The sequence below is a fragment of the Lichenostomus cassidix genome, chromosome 12, assembly GCF_008360975.1.
Source record: "Lichenostomus cassidix isolate B80296 chromosome 12, HeHo_3.0, whole genome shotgun sequence".
NCBI lineage: Eukaryota > Metazoa > Chordata > Aves > Passeriformes > Meliphagidae > Lichenostomus > Lichenostomus cassidix.
The window spans coordinates 16,334,994-16,352,563 of NC_139493.1; the positions used below are offsets into that span (position 1 = coordinate 16,334,994).

A 17,570-nucleotide genomic window follows, 5' to 3' on the forward strand; every position below is an offset into this window, starting at 1 on the left:
TGGAGCTGCTGACAAGTCATCATCGCAAGCATCTGTAGGAGCAGTGGGACACCCATGAGCTGCCTCCGCACGAGGCTCCAGGACATAGTGCACACCAAAGCAGCTGATGGACTCTGAGAAGGTTCCACTGTCACCTCAGGGTTTGCTCTTTGCAAAGATTAATTGGACAGACATGACCAAACACACTGGAGGAGGCAAGCTGAAAGATTTAATACAGTTATTTCCACCAAAGCTTACACATCACATTGGAAGAAGCCCTCTTCCCCCCAAAAATGGATTTGGCACTTTCAGTCTGAACATACAGGCATCAACTCAAAAATCTAACTGATGGAAATTACAAGTTAATGTCTTTTAGGGTAATACTATAAAGTCTGACTTTGACATTTTATCATTGTAAATATCTGCCTCTTTGATTTAAATAGAATTACTATGCCACTTCTTAAGGTCTCTCCTTTCACTGCCTCATTTAAAATCTAGCCACCATTTCAGTTTGTGGGCTTCAGAGACAAAATAATCTAAAGAATCAACAGCTTGAATGCATACCAAAAATCACACCAGGTATATTAAGAACACTGTTCCATTCTCAGCACAGCCTTCAGTGAAAATAGACTTTCCTTCGCACATACACAGTATGTAAAAAAAGGGGCTTTATAAAGAAATTGACTGCCTTCTCCAAGAAAAATCAACCATATATTTTTCCCCAAACCAGAAGGAGTCTTGTAAAAGATCATACAATGGAATCATTACACTGAAGCTGCTGAGATAAGCTTTATGATAAGCGTTATCTTTTTGACAAACCGATCCAAACCTCACTTATTTCGAGTTAATTGCGTGTTATTTGTTACGGCTGTTATTGTTCCCCCACAGCTGCAGGCATTCTTCTCTCAAACACACTCAACATGCATACTCATGATTAATGTTATTTTAACATTTCTGGACAGCACTCAAAAATATACAACCCACTCAGACTGGCTTAGCACGTGCACTTCTGAGCCAGGTTGTCATTGTCCCATCAAGCTGATACAGCAGTGCAGGTGTAACCCAGAGACATCAGTAACCCAAAAGGTTTGCTTTTAATTCTCACGGATATTTATATACACATCCCATCACAAAAGCATCATTTAGCCCATGACTGGCCCCTAGTTTCAAAGAGGTTTAGCTTTTCAGAAGTTAATACTAATTCAATTCTATACACTTCTCTAGGAGGAGCTAATGTGAAAAGCTGGATTAATTTTACTACAGCTTCTAGTTACACAGTTTCTAAAAGAAGTATTCACAATTCAGGAAGCTTTTATTGCCCTAGACCTATCCATCTTGTGCAAGAAGGATCAGAGAGCTGTTTAAATGCAGCCTCAGGACATAATGCAAAACAAAGACTTTGCGGCCTCCACGTAACCTGGAACAAAGCTACACCACTTAAGTGACTGATGTTGACTGGACAGGGTTAAACAACAGCTTTACACAGCTCATAAAACACGAGCTAATTTTAACTTCATTCTTTGCCTCCCCACAATTGCCAGAAAAACTTTTTAAAAAGCCAACTTTGCAGCTGAAGAGACAGCCTGAGACAGAATGCAGCTTTTGGAGAGACAGCAGAAAACTGCAACCCTCACATCACATGTGACCACCTGCAGATACCAGAGCTTCTGCACATAACTTCAGACACTGTGTCTCATCCTGAGCAGCTTTTGAAATGGGGAATGGGAGGAAGAAACAGCAGGTCTCTAATGAGGGCAGTAAGTCCCAGTAACGTACATGGGAAGAGATTTACGAAGAAATTTCCAGTTCATGTTAATTTATTACTGAAGTGACATGTTTCAGAAGGAAAAAAACCCACAACAACTGACTAATCACATCAGCACAGGCAAGAAAGGAGCATGTTGCAATTATTGTGTTGCAGTGAGTGCTGTGTGGGTGACGACAGCCATGCTGAACTATGCTTAGAAAAGAGGAAAGGAAGCAAGAAAGACTGACTGTGCCCCTTAAGCCCTGCTTGTTGGGCCAGATTACGTGACACAGGGATGTTCTTTAGTTCAAAGGTTCCTGAGAAGGTTGTGAAATCTCCTTTGACAGCTTCCAGAAACAAAAATACACTTGAGAAATACCCCACTGCCCCAGTTTCTCTCCCCGGTTACTAAACACATTGGAAGCTTTTATATAATGTATTGACACCAAGAATTCCAGCTGCTTCACATACAATCCATACTGGAAATAAGAAAAAGCACTGATGAATGTAGAAGCTTCTGCTCTCCTAGGTTTAAAGAAAAAAAATTAAAATAAAATACCAGTTTCCAGGTATTTCCTACTAGTATTACTCACACCAATCCCCAGGACTCACCCTTCCTACCATCGCACATCTTTGATCCAGTACAACTTTCTCACAAAGCAGCTTTGTAAAATATTTCTTTCTTCAGAATCCTATACACGCTGATCAGAAGTACAGCAGAACTTTATTCTTTGAATGAGGAAGAGAATCCAGACCCAGTATTTGGATATTTGCTTATAAAACTTACTTTGTCTTTTTTTTTAACCTGTCTTCGTACCTAAGCAGGGTACCAGTTTCAGGTTACTGAAGGAGAAATGTTAGGACAGAACAGGTTTCCTGAAGACACTATTTGTGCAGCATTTGTTCCACAGAAACACCACCTCAGAAACAAGATTTAGAACAATCCAAAGGACTTAGTAATAGTTAAAAACAGCTATGGAGGAATTAACCTGCTGTCCCATGGCTTTACTCTTGATGGCTATTAGAAGTGCTCTTCCTGCTGCTCCTGCATCTCTCCAGAGGCAGCTGGACACATGCTTTACCTCTGAGGCAGCAGTGAGTATAGCCATCAATTCTGAGGACAAGAGGAGAAACTACAAAACTCAGTGGGCATTTTCATTCAAAAATACCTGCAATTAGGGCACTTAAAGACTTTAACCAAATTGCCTAAGAGGGTATTGGTGTAAAAAATACCATGTTGTGACCTTGAAACGGGAAGCACTGAAAAAGCATTCTCACCTGAGCTGTAATCTTTCAGTCGCAGGTCCTTCACAGGTGTCCCATCAGGCCCTCGGAAAGCATTGAGAATCTACAAGAAAAACCAGATCCACTTTATCTCCAAAAATCAAACCTCCAAAACCAGGTATGTGCTACTGCACAGTTCTCTCTCTCCAAGAGTTCTTTCCTTTCTAGGTTAAGTCTGTTACAAACTGACACACTTTCTTAATTAAGTTCCAGCAGTACCCAAGAATTGTTACCGAATTTTGAGAAGTATTGTTGGGTTTTGTTTGAAGAAGCGAGCACCATTTACACCACAATTCAACTGTTCAAAGGTTTATTACGCTGGTTTCAGCCAGACAGCTCAACTCAGATCCTTATTTAAGGTCAAAGATGTCCCACTGCCTTTAAGAAAATCAAAGTACAAGGACAACTGCTCTGAGTCTTATCATCCTCTGAAGGACAAAGTTCCTGCTGTGAGTTCTCCTGTATCAAGCCTCAGAAGCTGATAGCTACAGCTAACCCTAGCAAAAACTGCTGCATGTAGGGGTTGTCATGCCTGGAATTGTCACCAAACAAACAAAAAACCCCAAAACTAAAGTCCTAATTCATAGCAGAAGCTTTAGGAAATGGAGCTACTTTCACTTTGTAGCCTAGATTATTTTACATTTTTTTACTAAAACCAGTAGGAGCAGTAGACATCTTTTCCATCTTTGTAAGATCTCATTTAAGCAATTTCAAGTAACTAAGAACAAACAAGTTCACTTAGACACTACACGTCTTCAGAGCCCAAAATAGTAGTAACAATATTTGGTATATATAAAGCCGTGATGAAGTAAGGCATGTTACAGAGTCTGGAGTCAAGGCTTCTAGCTATCAACACCCCACATGCAACCACAGAAAAACTCATCACTTCTAGAACCCCCAAAAACCCAAAATAATCAAATAACAGGTAACATTGCAGTGACTTCTAAATCTGGATTTTCCCCTGGGGAAAATGACAGACCATCTGATCTACATTAACCAGACTTAAAAGCGGTTCTTTGGAAACCCTCAACAGAAGTTTCTGGATGAGAAACATCCCACTTACATCATCCTTTGTGGCAGTTTCAGGCACTCCTCCTAGTCGAATGAGCTTGCTTGGCTTCACATACTTGGGGCAGGTCCGGTAATCTTGGTCCTTGAGTTCACACAATCAAGATGGTTTTACAAATGAGAAATGGTAGCTCACAAGATACACAAGCAGTAGCAAAATAAAGCAGAGGATAATTCAAAGGCAAAGGCCCATAAGCAGCCTGACTGAAAGCTTTAACCCCTGTCTGAGATTCAGGGAGGTCTGGAGGAGCCTTTCACATGCTCACTGAGCTGTATAGTAAGAACTAGCTCCAGGAAAATAAAATGGGCAAATCATATCTCTCTGCTTTCCATCAGTGGGAGATTCAAATTCAATAGTAGTTATTCAAATTCAATAGCAGTTATTAACTCAGTAATTATCACTACCTTCAGATTTCCAAGATAACTCTGAAGGAAAACAATGTACAATAGCAGTTGTACACAGACCCAGCCAAGGCAGGAGCTTCTCTCTGATACTGCTCATAAGCAACACCCAGGAGAAAATAACAAAATAAGTTTTATCTGTAACCACTTCCCCCAACACTCTCTGTCTGGTCATTCTCAATTTGGGGACTTTCTGAACCAAATCTGGTTCTACATATTTAGCAACTCTCACTTGCTGAACTGCACTTCTCTTGAGAAGTGTTTCTGAGATAGAAAGGGTGCCTATTAAATAACCTGTAGCAGAGAATGATCCCAGAGAAGGATGGTGAATTAGAGTAGAACTCAAGTGGTGGTATATGGATGAAGACTCCCTCCCAACTTCTTCCATTCTTTGGCCAATACATGTTTAACAGAAACATCAACTGACAAAACCACCTACCTGAAGGTTCTTATAGGGCCTAGAATCTTTGCTGGGTTTTCCTTCCGAAAAGGACTTGCCATGTTCGTAATCAAACATCTGGTGCCCTGGCAGCCGGTGATCTACATCACGATATTCCATGTTCCGGTAGTCTGTATCTTGCCTCCCAAGGAAATCCAGGTCACCTTCACCCTTTAACCCAAGATCAGAATCGGATCTTTGCTGCTCCCCCCCAGAAAGCTGCTGCTGTTGCTGCTTGTTAGCAAAGGTCTGAGGTTGCTCTTCTTGGTCCTGAAGAATAGGAAGAGGTCCGCGGCTATTTTGGAAATTGTGCGAAGTGTCATCTTCAAGACCCAGTCCCAGGGACTCCTCTTCTCTGGCTGGTGCTTCCGAGTGTTGAAATTCTCCTTTTTGGCTACCAAAAGGAGTTCTGTCTAGACCAAGTGCAGACTCATCTCTTTTGCTGGTGCTTAAACCAGTGCCCTCTCTTTCTGCTAAAGGTACAGTAGATTGGTTGTGCCTAAAATCTACAATGTTTTGATCCATGGGAGGCATTTCCCTATCTGAAAAGTCCATGGGAGGAGCCACATCTCTGCTCCTAAAATCCTGATCAGATCGGGACCTGTGCCTATTTCTGACGAAGTCTGATGACGGTGCATTCCTGTTTCTGAAGTCCAGATCAGAGGTGCCCACACCCCTGAAGTCCAAATCAGGTACATCCCTATTTCTGAAGTCTGAATAGGAATGTTCTCTGCCCCTGTAGTCTAACTCAGACATGTCTCTTGCCCTAAAATCTGAATGAGGCCCATCTCGACCTCTGAAGTCTAAATCGTAAGACCCCCTTCCCCTGAAGTCTGATGGAGGCTCATCCCTGCCCCTGTAATCCACATTATGTGCTTCCCTATCCCTGTAGTTCATCCGGAACGTGTCCCTGTTCCTGTAGTCCCCTGAAGGAACGTCCCCACCCCTAAAGTCCATCGGGGGCCCTTCTCTGTCCCGGAAGTCTCCAGAGTACATATCCCTGCCCCTGTATTCAGAAGGGGGTGGCTCCCTACCTCTAAAATCCATCTGAGACTCGTCTCTGCCCTGGAAGTCAGACGGTGGGAAATCCCTGCCCCTGAAATCATGGTGCCCCTCCCCACCTCTGAAGTCACTACGTGGTCCATCTCTAGCTCCATAGCTGAAAGAAGGTTCCTCTCTGTTGGCAAACTGAGGATTGAGGAGGCCTGAGAGTGCCTGGATATCAAAAGGAAGTGATTTTCTGCCAGAGAAGTTGCCAGAGTGTCTTTCTTGAGCAAGACTATCAAGGGAAGGAGGATATTCCCTGTTCCACCCGGGAGCAAACCTTTCTTCTTGGCTCCCACTGTAGAAATAAAGACAGTATTATTCATAACGTGCTTAAGAGTCTGAAATCTACACAGCAGCACATTCTTCTCTAAACTTTTATAGAGCTGTGTAACAGTCTAAGATCCGCAGAAGATATTGATGTTTGGCAGTTTAAGATGAGGCAGCATACGACAGATGTGAGAAAGTAAACTTGGGTGCTCCCATTTCAGCACAATTTCCAGAAGCACTCAACAGGGAATACCTGCAATATTAATGGGTTAATGATGGTAGCAATCCACATAGTCCTGCACTGCACACAGCTCTGCAGCTGTCCAGGTGCCAGCAGCTGGTGTGTTGGTTCATTAGCATCACCAGCACACACCTCTGAGGAACCCAGGAGCTTAAGCTCTCTGGGCAGTATGGAAACAGCTAACCTAACACATCATCCTGAGGCACATGAAAGCGGAGGTTACCAAACAGGCTTTATTGACATGCTACAAAGACTCATTTATGCTTCCTTGTGCTGGAGTCCAAACAGGAAAATTCTGAAAGCCATCAGTTCAGAAATTGAGGGTGCCTCACAGGACTATGCCAACAATCAACATCCAAGATGTCCCTGTGCTCGTGCCTCCAGAGTGTCTTACAGCAAGTTCACAACACTACAGCTATGAGCTCTCCCAATAGCTCCATAAAAAGACTCAGAAGGAAGTTTCCTCTTAAGGCAGTTTTTCAAAATCCAATGGGGCGTTTTTCTTTTTTTGAGATGGAGCTACCTGATTTTTTATCTAAACAAGGCTCCAATACATTTTTAAAAAATAGAATAATACAGTATCAACACATTTTAAAATAACACCAAATGCTACCCAAAGCAGGGGACTTTTCCTTAGCAACTACAGCAAGTCATGTTGTCCTCTGAGTTTCACTACAGAATCACTCACCAAGATTAATTAAAGCATACACAGATTTCCTAAGTTACACGGTCCATTACATCACCATGTAAAACAGCAATTAAAACTTGGATCAAGATCAGCATTCCCCACCCAATACATTAAAGAATGATGCTAATAAAATCCACTTAAAAACCATCAGAACAGGTAACTATTGATGCCATCACAAGACACAATCACTCACTCATCAACAGTGTACTGATTTTCATCAGCTTTCTCAAACATTACAGTAGACAATTATTTGAAGTATTCTTATGGCAGAAACCTAAGGTATGCCATGAGCAGTACCCTTATCATGCTGATTTTCAAGGAACTGAGGTGCACACAAGAGCAAAGTATGAAAGAAATATGCACAACAAAGGAAAATTGTAGATTTTGGTGGCTTCGTTTTTATACCCAGAGCTCTCTTGCAAACACAGGCCCCACTAACAACCAGAGGAACATAAGCTAAGAAAAATATTGTGCTGTGCAGGTGAGCTGCATGTGAATCTTTAGAACAATTGCAGTGACATTCAAAAATGTCTTATGAAGGAGTATATGGGGATATGGACATTTTGCAAGTACATGTAGTGGTAGGACAATGGGGAATTGGTTCAAACTGAAAGAGAGCAAGTTTAGATTAGATACCAGAAAGAAATGCTTCCCTGTGAGGGTGGTGAGGCCCTGGCACAGGTTGTCCAGAGAAGTTGTGGATGTCCCCTCCTGGAAGGGTTCAAGACCAGGTTGGACAGGGCTTGGAGCAACCTGGGATAGTGGAAGGTGTCCTTGTCCATGGCAGGGGGCTGGGACAAGATGGTCTCTAAAGTCCCATCCAACCCAAACCATTCTGTGATTCTATTATATATGGACTTACTAACCTCGTGGAAAGAATTAAATTCTCAAAATTTTCATAAAATCAATGAATGTGCCAGTATTCCTGAACTTATTTTCTTCTCTTACAGGTGTTAACAGCACATAACAGCAAAAGCCATATGGCATATCACCTTAGCTCACAACAGCTAATCTAAGCATCACTAGAAAAGGTGGTGTGGGGAAAGAACAGAAATATTAAAACATGCTGTTGTTTAAAAACTAAATTAAAAACTACACAGAAATGCAAAACCAGTCAATTAACTTGTCTGTTCTAGGGCAATCACAACTAGCTCCACACAGACCTCACAACTTCTACCAAAGCAGTAAACAGAGTGCTCCCATGGCTTACTGTATTTAAGCCACACTGTACGTTCAAGTGCTTACCGAAAAGACCCCATTCTGTTGCCTTGTCGATGGTCTCCCCACATTTTGATCTTGTCTGGTAGGCTTTCAGAAGTGGTTAATTCACTCTAACAACACCCAGACACCACAACCTGTTGAATAAATGACACGACGATAAGCCAGGAGGCAAAGAACACATATGACATGAGAAAAACACTGCTGGTTAGAAGGGGAGTGTGTAACATCTGATCAGGATCCACAGATATACAAGACCACACTTAGGCATGAATGAACTGAAGTGTTGCATTTCTCCACATTCAAATCTGTAAGCGTCAAACGACTCCTGAAATCAAACTGTCAATATGGTGGGCAAACAATTCGATATCTGCTTTGATTAACATAGAGCTTTCCAACATACTGTGCTGTCTGACACTATTCAGGGTGCAGCTAGAAATGTGAGAACATTGCCATCTATAAACAACAAGAACCACTGCCGAACAACAGTTTGCAATTAATGTTTAATCCAAACTATTTCTGCCAAAAGCTCTTTGCTGTTCAAGGAAATGATCACCAGTCTTGGTCTACCATGGGTATTTTGCCCTCAGAAATATGTAGATAACACAGGAAGTTTTGCCAATAAATCATGACAGGCACTGTTCTCCAACGCTGCCCTCATCAAGTGGAGTGACGCAAATAACACTTGCCTCAACAGAAATCTAAAATTTCATCCACTTCCTCCCACCAGCAGAGAAGGTGAGGATTTCCTGGCAATAACCAAAGCCAGGACTTGAAATAGGAAGTACTTCCGTCTTTCCAAAAAAAAAAAAAAAAAGGAAAAAAAAAAGAAAAAAGAAAAGACTGCAGCAGAGCATGGAGGAAATGGAGGGAGATGAGGGAGATGGTGGCAACCTGATGGCCAATCCAGCTGCAGTGCTGCAGGAGGAGGGCTGCCATGCCACCAGACCATGGCCAGGAGACCTGGGGCTGGAGCTCACACACTGCTCCAAACAGAGATTATTTAACTCCAGTGCTTCAGGGGACAGAGGACAGTACAGATGGTCACTGCCAGGCCTGGCTAGAGCAGCTCTCGTCAAAGAAAAGCTTACAAAGTCCTGTTTGTTCTCCCTTCCAAAGGTCAGTGCTGCTGTACCAGAGGCAGGTCGACAAAGCAGGTTATGACAGACCTTACACCAGGGAGCGATTCCGGATGCTGCTGCTGGCAGCTGCCTGTGCCAAGGAGCTGAGGGAGCTGCCGTGCCAAGAGAAAGAACATGCTCTTGCCAGTGTCCACCACCTGCCAGGGAAGGCTCAGGTGGGAGCCAGGGACAGCAGTTTCTGGCAGCCTCAGAAACCAAGCGTGCAGAGGCTGAGGAAGCAAACCTGTGCCATCACCCCAACGTCACTTCCAAAGAAACAGGTTCATTCAGTTGGCCACTCAAGTCAGAGTACTGGGTCTGCTCACCTTTTACATGGCTCTTGATAAACAATCACGCTGGTCCCAAGGATTTCCTCCATCTTTCTGGGAGGTGAATCTAAAAGCACCAAGACTGCACCCCCTTCACAGCAAGCACAGGCAAAAGGAGATGGTTTCTGTTGTCAGCCAGTCCTTTCATCCATGATCTTTTGTAGTCCACAGACCTGGCATTTCTTGCTCTTCCCTTCTGGACTTCCCTCCCCCACTCCATTTCTCTTTAAGCCAACAACCCTACCGACACTTAAAAAAATAAAAATAAAATCCTTTGCCAGCTGGGAACTGTTTAGACAGAATATTCAAACTATCAGACAGGGAAAAAAATACTGCTGGACAGCTATCAGGCCTGGCACAGATCCACTGAGCCATGCAGCAACCTCCGGGAGTGTAGGTCATGGCTCAATAACACAGGGAGCAACACTGGCTCCGACAGCCCCCACTCAGCCTGATCTGCTCCCCGCCTCTGCCTTTGGCAAAGCACTGGGTGTAAGTGGTGCCAGCTTGTGCTTTTCTGGGTCTGCACCACGGATGACCCTCAGAAGAGAGTTATATTTAACCCAGGTCACTTCAGTGATATGCTTTACCACACAGCTCCACAAACCAAGGTGACAGCACACTGCAGGACAGGGACAGAAGGGTCTTAGCCTGGCTTCCACTGACACCAAGATCTCCTGAAGGTACGCCCTGCTACAACTGCTCCAAAAAAAGCATACCATGATGAGACACCATGAGGATTCACCCTTCTGCCACAGGCAGGTACCTGCCAGCTCAGCTGCCACCTCCCAGCTCACAGGTAAACGCTGGGAGACAAGTCAGTGTAAGTGAGGCTGTTTGCCAAAGACACCCCAGGCCAACAGCAAATCATGGCAAAAATGCACCTGTGTGCTTGGAACTGTGTTTTGTCACACTCTGGTCACAACCAAATGTTCAAGGAAATGGAAATGGTCCGCTCACTCACAGAGCCCAGACAGCTCTTTAGGACAATAATGAGCTGTTACAATTACCCTGAACATTCAGGAGGTAATCTTTCCCTCCTCCTATCCCAGCTAGCTCTACTTCCTGGTGGCAAAGCCTCAGCCCCACTGAAGATACAGAAGGCACAACAAAACAAGGGGAAGCTCTTTTGTGGTTTTAGTTCCTCCAATGACTGGTCTCTCCCAGGAGAGACTGGTGGAGCTCCGGATGCTCCCTGGCAATTATACCCAAGGACTTCCCCAGGACCGTGCCCCTGCCCTCCCCCGTGCTTCCCCAGATGACTCTGGGGAGGTTCCTGACTGCACTTCCCAAACTGCACGTGCCAAGCCTGGCAGCAAACTCTTGGATCTCTTATTCCAGTTTATATCCTATGAAGGTAGAAGAATGGCTTTGATCATAGGAATTGAGCAGCTAAGCCAGACTAAGCAATTGGTCTTCTTCAGGACTAAATAAAGACATCTGTCAAGGGGCAGAGTGGGAAATGCCAGCACAGCCCTTAAGCATCTCCTCACCAACTTACACCCAACTTCACACCTTTTTTCCAAATATGGGGGAGAGAAGGATAATTGGTGACAGACTGGGTGCTATTTTCAGAAAAATACTCTGATATTCACAGCTTCCCTCCAAACAGATTTTGCCAAGACTTAGTATTTATAGAGCACGAGGAAATCAAACACAGAGCTACACATGAGAACAGAGGAAGTAGTTTGCTGGGGAACAACTTTCTGTACCCACTAAAGTTTTTGTAAGGCTGAAGAAAGGAAAAGGCTTCTGTGAAATTCAAGTACTGCAGGTGGTACAAGAGAAAATGTTTCCCCAAGCTACAGAAACTGCAAGTAGCCAAGATAGCAAATTATATCCAATGTTAAAGTTGGAGATCAGATTCAGAAGAAATATCAAAAGCATGTCATTGAGATGTGAAAGTGAAGGGAGAGGGGAGCCATTTTGGCTCTCGTGGGTGTCAGGCTGGAGAACTTCAATTTAAAAAACGGGATGTGTGTGCTTTTCATCTGTATGATGCTTCTAAAAACAAGCATTAGAGACAATTAGGTGAATTTCTGGCACAAACCCCACTCCATTACTATCCTGGCCTTGCTTGTCTCAAAGGACTTCACAAGTGCATTCAACCAGGGAGTGTTGGGAACAACTCTCACATCACCAACACCCTGCTGGGACAGGAAAGTGGATTCCACCTTCAGCAGTATTTCCAAAACTAACACCACACGAGCAGCAACACCAGATTCTTATGGTGCCAACTATTTTAAAAAACAGCATGGGAGGTCACTGTCATCACTCCCAGCTGTTCCTGACCACTGCCTTACCTGGCCTCCACCAGAGGCAGACCACATCCTGCCTCCACCTAAGCTTTTATTTACAGCCCAAAATCCCATTTAACCCATCGTTTGGGATCGCATCGGTTAACACACAGCTCCCACCAGCTCCCTCTGCATCCCAGCACGAACCCAGCCCACTTCGGTCCATCTCCTTTACAGCCACAAGCATTCCGAGATAAACGCACATATGATCTGGTGCAAAAAAGGCCCTAATCTTGATTAAGGCCTCAGAACAACACGGATACCCAAAAATACCACAGCCGCTGACAATAATACACGTGGCAGGCCCCAAAACAACCATGTGGGACACCTTATCCTGAGCCAGGGGCCGAGCTTCCCAGCCTCACAGCCCGCATCCCACTGGGGCGTGGGGTCCTCATGAGGACACCGAGCCCACGACAAGCAGCTGCGGGCCCACAGCGCCAGGACCTGCTGCTTCACGGCCCGCAAGGAGCCGCACCCAGCCTCATTCCATCCCGCCACCTCGTGTGACCCCAAAACAGACAACCTCCCCCCATCCTCATGGACTCCGCAGCCTCCCCTCCTCTGTCCCGGACAAGCCCACCCCGGGAGCCCCTCAGGGCAGTCTTCACCCCTCTCACTCCACTGAGCGAGACCCCCTTTATCCCAGGCGACCCCCTTTATCTCCCGGGAGATCCTCATCACCTCCTCCTGCTCTTCCTCCTCCTGCTCCGCCGCTCCCGCCTCGCACAGGCCCCAGGGCCGCCACGGCGAGAACCCGGAACTTCCGGCTCCCCCAGTTCGCGGGCGCGCAGGGGTTGCTGGGAATTGTAGTCTCTGCCTCCCTGTCCCTGCCGCCCCCTCTCGGTCGTGGCCTCGAGGTTCACAGACTACAACTCCCACGAGTCCCCGCGGAGCGCACCGCCTACAACTCCCATGATGCCCGGCGGCGGGTCGCCGCGATGGCGGGGGTGTCGCCGCGGTCGGGGCCGGGACCGGGGGTAGGGCGGGAGGTGACCGCCCGCCGCCGGCCCCGAGCCCTTCTCCGACCCGCCTAGGCCGTGCCCAGGGGGCTGCAGGGCGGCCCCGGGAGGAGCCGCGGAGGTGGGTCCCTGCGCGTTGTCCTTAGGGGGTCCCGGGCCTGGGTCTTGCCGGGGCTGCAGGAGCGGTGACACTTCAGCGCTGATGGGGACAAGGATCGGGGTGGGTCCGCGCTGGCCAGGGGAGGGTCCTGGGGTGAGCCTCGCCCACGGGAAGGTCAGCTGGATGGGGAGGAAAGGTGAAGACGGGGCCCTGATCCACTCCTCGGCCCCCTCAAGGGTGTCAGAGGAGTTCAGTGGGGTGTCTGGCTCCCCCAGGTGCGGACGGGACCTCTGTCAGCTCCCCGGCACTCTCCAGGGCTGTTACAAGCTCCCCTAGACGAGGACAGAGCCCTTATCTGCTCCCCGGTCCTCTCCAGAGGTGTCCCAGGATTTTGCGGGGGGCATCTAGCTCTCCAGGGGAGGATGGAGCTTTGACCAGCTCCCCAACACCGTCCAGAGCTGTCACAGGTTTTGGGGGGAGGCTCCATGAGCTCCCCCAGGTACGGACAGGGCCCTGATCCACTCCCTGCTACCCTCCAGGGTTGTCACAGGACTTTGGGGGGTTCCACTCCCCCAGGTGCGGTGTTAGTTGGGATTGGGTTTGGGAGCATGGGGCAGAGCTGGGGCTCCATCATCTTCCCTAGCAGCGTTCAGAGGCACAGGCTCCCAGCCAGCCTGCTGCCTCCTGTTGCTTTTGCCTGTGCTCATTTTTGGGCAGGTTTTCCTCTAGGGAATTAAGGAAGGCAGGAGAGGGCTGGAGGCATGGCCTCTGTTGGAGAGGGCACCCAGCTCCCTGGGTGACACCATCTGTGCCAGCTCAGGAGGAGTGTCACCAGCCTTGTCCCATCACAGCCACCTTGCCCAGGCCAAGGAGGGTCATAAACCCCTCCCTTTGCAAACATGAGGCCTCTGATATCTCAGGTATATGGAACAATCCCCATCCAGGGCCGTGTCCCTTCCCCCTCACAGGGAGGCTGAGCAGCTTTCACGGGGGAAATTGGGGCCAAGCCTGGATGAAAGGTGCCAGGGCCAGGGGACTGGAAAGAGCTGGGGCTGCGTGAGAGAGGAAATCCTGCTGGATTAGAGCAGCTTTCCTGACGTCTCACCAGGGCTCCGTGCTGCCTGCTGAGCCAGCAGGACTGGACCACGGGTGCTGGCCTGGCCTGGCCCCACTGGAGAACAGAGCATTTCAGGGCCACTTTGAGGGTGAGGGGGCACAGGGGTGATGCTGTGGGTCACATGCAGGTCCTGCCCCGAGGAATGGCTGCGGATGTTCACAAGAAGAAGAGCTGGGAAGTGCCCAATGGGTCCCTGGCGCCAGGAGATGGGCAGCACACAGAGCGGTCCGAGAGCCCCACGCCAGGGCTGGCACAGGGCACGGAGCCAGGTATGGAGCACAGCTCACCAAGGGGGTGAGTGAGGGGGGAAAGAGCTGCTCCTCATGCGGGCTGGGACCTCCACAACCCTGTGGGCAGGGGGAGATGGGCCCACTGATGACTCCCCACCAGCAGGACCTACATCCATGGGGTGCTGTGCGACGGGGAGAGGAGGCAGGTCTCCTTTGCATCCTTCCCCCAGCACGGGGGGCACGTGGACAGATGCTCCATGGCCCGTTGTTCCCAGGGGCGGGCCAGGAGGGAGCCATGTTTGTGCACACCCGCTCCTACGAGGACCTAACCAGTCCCGAGGACGGGGCGGCCACAGCACAGAGCCCAGAGGAGAGGCGGGGGGAGCCGGCCGAGCAGAGCAGCATGGAGCAGATCAGCAAGGACTTCAGCGAGCTGAGCACACAGCTCACGGGCATAGCCCTCGACCTGGAGGAGGAGATGAGGCCGGGCAAGGAGGGAAAGCTGGAGCCATCCCCGCAGACCACCCGCCGCGACTCGGTGCTGTCGGGGAAGGAGGAGGAGGATGTGACCATGGACGCCTGGCGCATGCACCGGAAGCACGTCTTTGTGCTGAGCGAGGCGGGCAAGCCCGTGTACTCCCGCTACGGCTCTGAGGAGGCCCTGTCCAGTACCATGGGTGTCATGATGGCCCTGGTGTCCTTCCTGGAGGCTGACAAAAATGCCATCCGGTCCATCCACGCAGGTACTGCCCTGGGGGGGATGGGATGGGGGGGTCACGGCCTGCTTATCCGTGCACCTGCCACCGTGGGCCATGTTAGCTGTCCCCAGGGGCAGATGGGTTGCTGGGGGGAGAGGCTGCAGCCTGGCTGTAACCCCAGGGAGCCAGGCTCACAGGTCTGTCCCTGGCCCCCCGGGGACTCCTTCCCAAGCAGATGGCTACAAGGTGGTCTTCGTGCGGAGGAGCCCGCTGGTGCTGGTGGCAGTGGCACGCACCCAGCAGTCGGAGCAGGAGATTGCCCATGAGCTGCTCTACATCTACTACCAGATCCTGAGCCTGCTCACCTGGACCCAGCTCAACCATATCTTCCAGCAGAAGCAGAACTATGACCTGCGCCGGCTCCTGGCCGGCTCCGAGCGCATCACTGACAACCTGCTGGACCTCATGGCCCACGACCCCAGCTTCCTGATGGGCGCCGTGCGCTGCCTGCCCCTGGCTGCCAGTGTCCGGGACGCTGTCAGCAGCAGCCTGCAGCAGGCCAAGGCCAAGAGCCTGGTCTTCTCCATTCTGCTGTCTGGGAACCAGCTGGTTTCTCTTGTGAGGAAGAAGGATCAGTTCCTTCACCCTATTGACCTCCATCTGCTCTTCAACCTCATCAGCTCTTCTTCCTCCTTCCGGGAGGGTGAAGCGTGGACTCCCATTTGCCTCCCTAAGTTCAACTCCAGTGGTTTCTTCCATGCCCACATCTCCTACCTGGAGCAGGAGATGGACCTGTGCCTGCTGCTGGTCTCCACTGACCGTGAGGACTTCTTCACCGTGTCCGACTGCAAGCGGCGCTTCCAGGAGCGCCTGCGGCGGCGGGGGGTGCACCACGCTCTGCAGGAGGCCCTGCGCACTCCCTTCTACAGCGTCGCCCAGGTGGGAATCCCTGACCTCCGGCACTTCATCTACAAGTCCAAGAGCTCCGGGCTCTTCACCAGGTGAGGCCCCAGGGACCCACTGGGCCAAGGCCATGGCATGGGCCAAGCCCCTTCTTCAGGGGGTTAACGGGGTGCTGTGTTCCTGCAGCCCCGAGATTGAGGCTCCCTACGTGCAGGAGGAGGAGAAGGAGAGGCTCTTGGGGCTCTACCAGTACCTGCACAGTCGGGCCCACAACTCTTCACGGCCCCTGAAGAACATCTACTTCACGGGTCCCCGCGAGAACCTCCTGGCGTGGGTAAGGCCATTGGCGTTTGGTGAGCCTGTCTTCTCTGGTCCTGTGTTGTGGGGAAACAAAGTAGTGACACTACACAGCACCAGCTCCGAGGTCCCCAGGGAGGTCCTCAGCCTGTGCATGGTCCTTTTGGGGATGATCCTGCCCCTGTGTGAGGGAGGAACAGGCAGGGGTAGCAGTGGGAGCTGGTGAATTCCAGCACCAAGCGTTGTGCCATGTGCTGTCGTGAACTCAGTGATGTGGAGAAAACCCACTCTGGGGCAAATCCCAGGGCTGCATTCTCCCACTTCTAAACAAACCAGATGCCACCCATTTTGGGTACCTCACTGCCACTTCATGTCCCTTCACTAGAACCCCTGTGCCCATTCCTGGTAGCCCATGGCGGGGAAAATGGAGTGCCAGCCCCAAATGGGGCGCAGTCCTGTTGCCAGCATGTGTCCTGTTCTTTCTCCCAGGTAACCAATGCCTTTGAGCTCTACGTATGCTACAGTCCCCTGGGGACCAAGGCTGGCGCCATCAATGCTGTCAACAAGCTCATGAAGTGGATCCGCAAGGAGGAAGACCGACTCTTCATCCTCACGCCCCAGACATACTGATGGGCATCACCCAGGGCATGGAGCCAGCTGGGAGAGCCCCCGCTGTGCTGGGGAGCCCATTCCCAGGGATTCCCGGGCCGTGTGTCCAGGGGAGAGGGCATGGTGGGACCCCAGAGCACAGGGGAACCCCACCTGTGGGACTGTCCAATCTGGGTGTTAGAGATGGGATGCAGAGGGAAAGGGAAGGGGATGAGCAGGACTTTCTCTCAGCTGCAGGCAGTGCCCCAGCTGGGGGTCTGCCCTTCCTCTGCAGTCCCCAGCTCCATCCCCTTGTTGTGGGGGTCCTGCTCCCTGCTCCCTGACACCTCCCTTCTCTGACATCCTGTGGCTGTGCCAAGGGTAGGGGTCCCCAGGGGAGATGTGGCAGCACTCAGGGGACCCCTATGTTGCTGTGCCTGCAGATGGCAGGTGAAACTGCCCAGGCTGGGGACAGGGCTGGCCTGGGGCACACACTACTCCTCTCCCTGCCCTGAGGGAGCTGGACCCCCCAAGTGCCAGGGAGCCTC

General features: G+C 49.6%; 2 protein-coding genes across 3 annotated transcripts in view; one reads left to right on the plus strand and one right to left on the minus strand.

The window, feature by feature from the left end:
• RBM6 (RNA binding motif protein 6) overlaps positions 1-12,921 on the minus strand; it is a 57,729-nt gene extending 44,808 nt beyond the window's left edge. Inside the window, exons 1-5 of one of the 2 annotated variants that reach the window (XM_085072943.1) lie at positions 12,812-12,921; positions 8,408-8,517; positions 4,920-6,261; positions 4,074-4,163; positions 3,005-3,074 (exon numbers count right to left, since the gene is read on the minus strand). In XM_085072943.1, the coding sequence (XP_084929069.1) occupies positions 3,005-3,074; positions 4,074-4,163; positions 4,920-6,261; positions 8,408-8,451 (1,546 nt within the window). In that variant the 5' untranslated portion in view covers positions 8,452-8,517; positions 12,812-12,921. Of the gene's footprint in view, positions 1-3,004; positions 3,075-4,073; positions 4,164-4,919; positions 6,262-8,407; positions 8,518-9,827; positions 10,044-12,811 lie in introns of those variants that run through there. The other variant, XM_085072944.1, reaches the window with a different exon arrangement.
• A 118-nt stretch (positions 12,922-13,039) lies between these two features.
• On the plus strand, positions 13,040-17,345 carry MON1A (MON1 vesicular trafficking associated A). Its single transcript, XM_085072945.1, has 6 exons — positions 13,040-13,210; positions 14,434-14,575; positions 14,812-15,279; positions 15,470-16,235; positions 16,324-16,471; positions 16,924-17,345. Exons 2-6 carry the CDS (start codon positions 14,449-14,451, stop codon positions 17,062-17,064), a joined length of 1,650 nt encoding a protein of 549 aa, XP_084929071.1. The 5' UTR covers positions 13,040-13,210; positions 14,434-14,448; the 3' UTR covers positions 17,065-17,345.
• The last annotated feature ends 225 nt before the right edge of the window (positions 17,346-17,570 follow it).

Coding starts and splice junctions, on each gene's coding strand:
- MON1A (XM_085072945.1), top strand. CDS start 14,449: ATGGCTGCGGATGTTCACAAGAAGAAGAGCTGGGAAGTGCCCAATGGG. Junction 15,280..15,469: donor CATCCGGTCCATCCACGCAG/GTACTGCCCTGG, acceptor CTTCCCAAGCAG/ATGGCTACAAGGTGGTCTTC. Junction 16,236..16,323: donor AGCTCCGGGCTCTTCACCAG/GTGAGGCCCCAG, acceptor GTGTTCCTGCAG/CCCCGAGATTGAGGCTCCCT.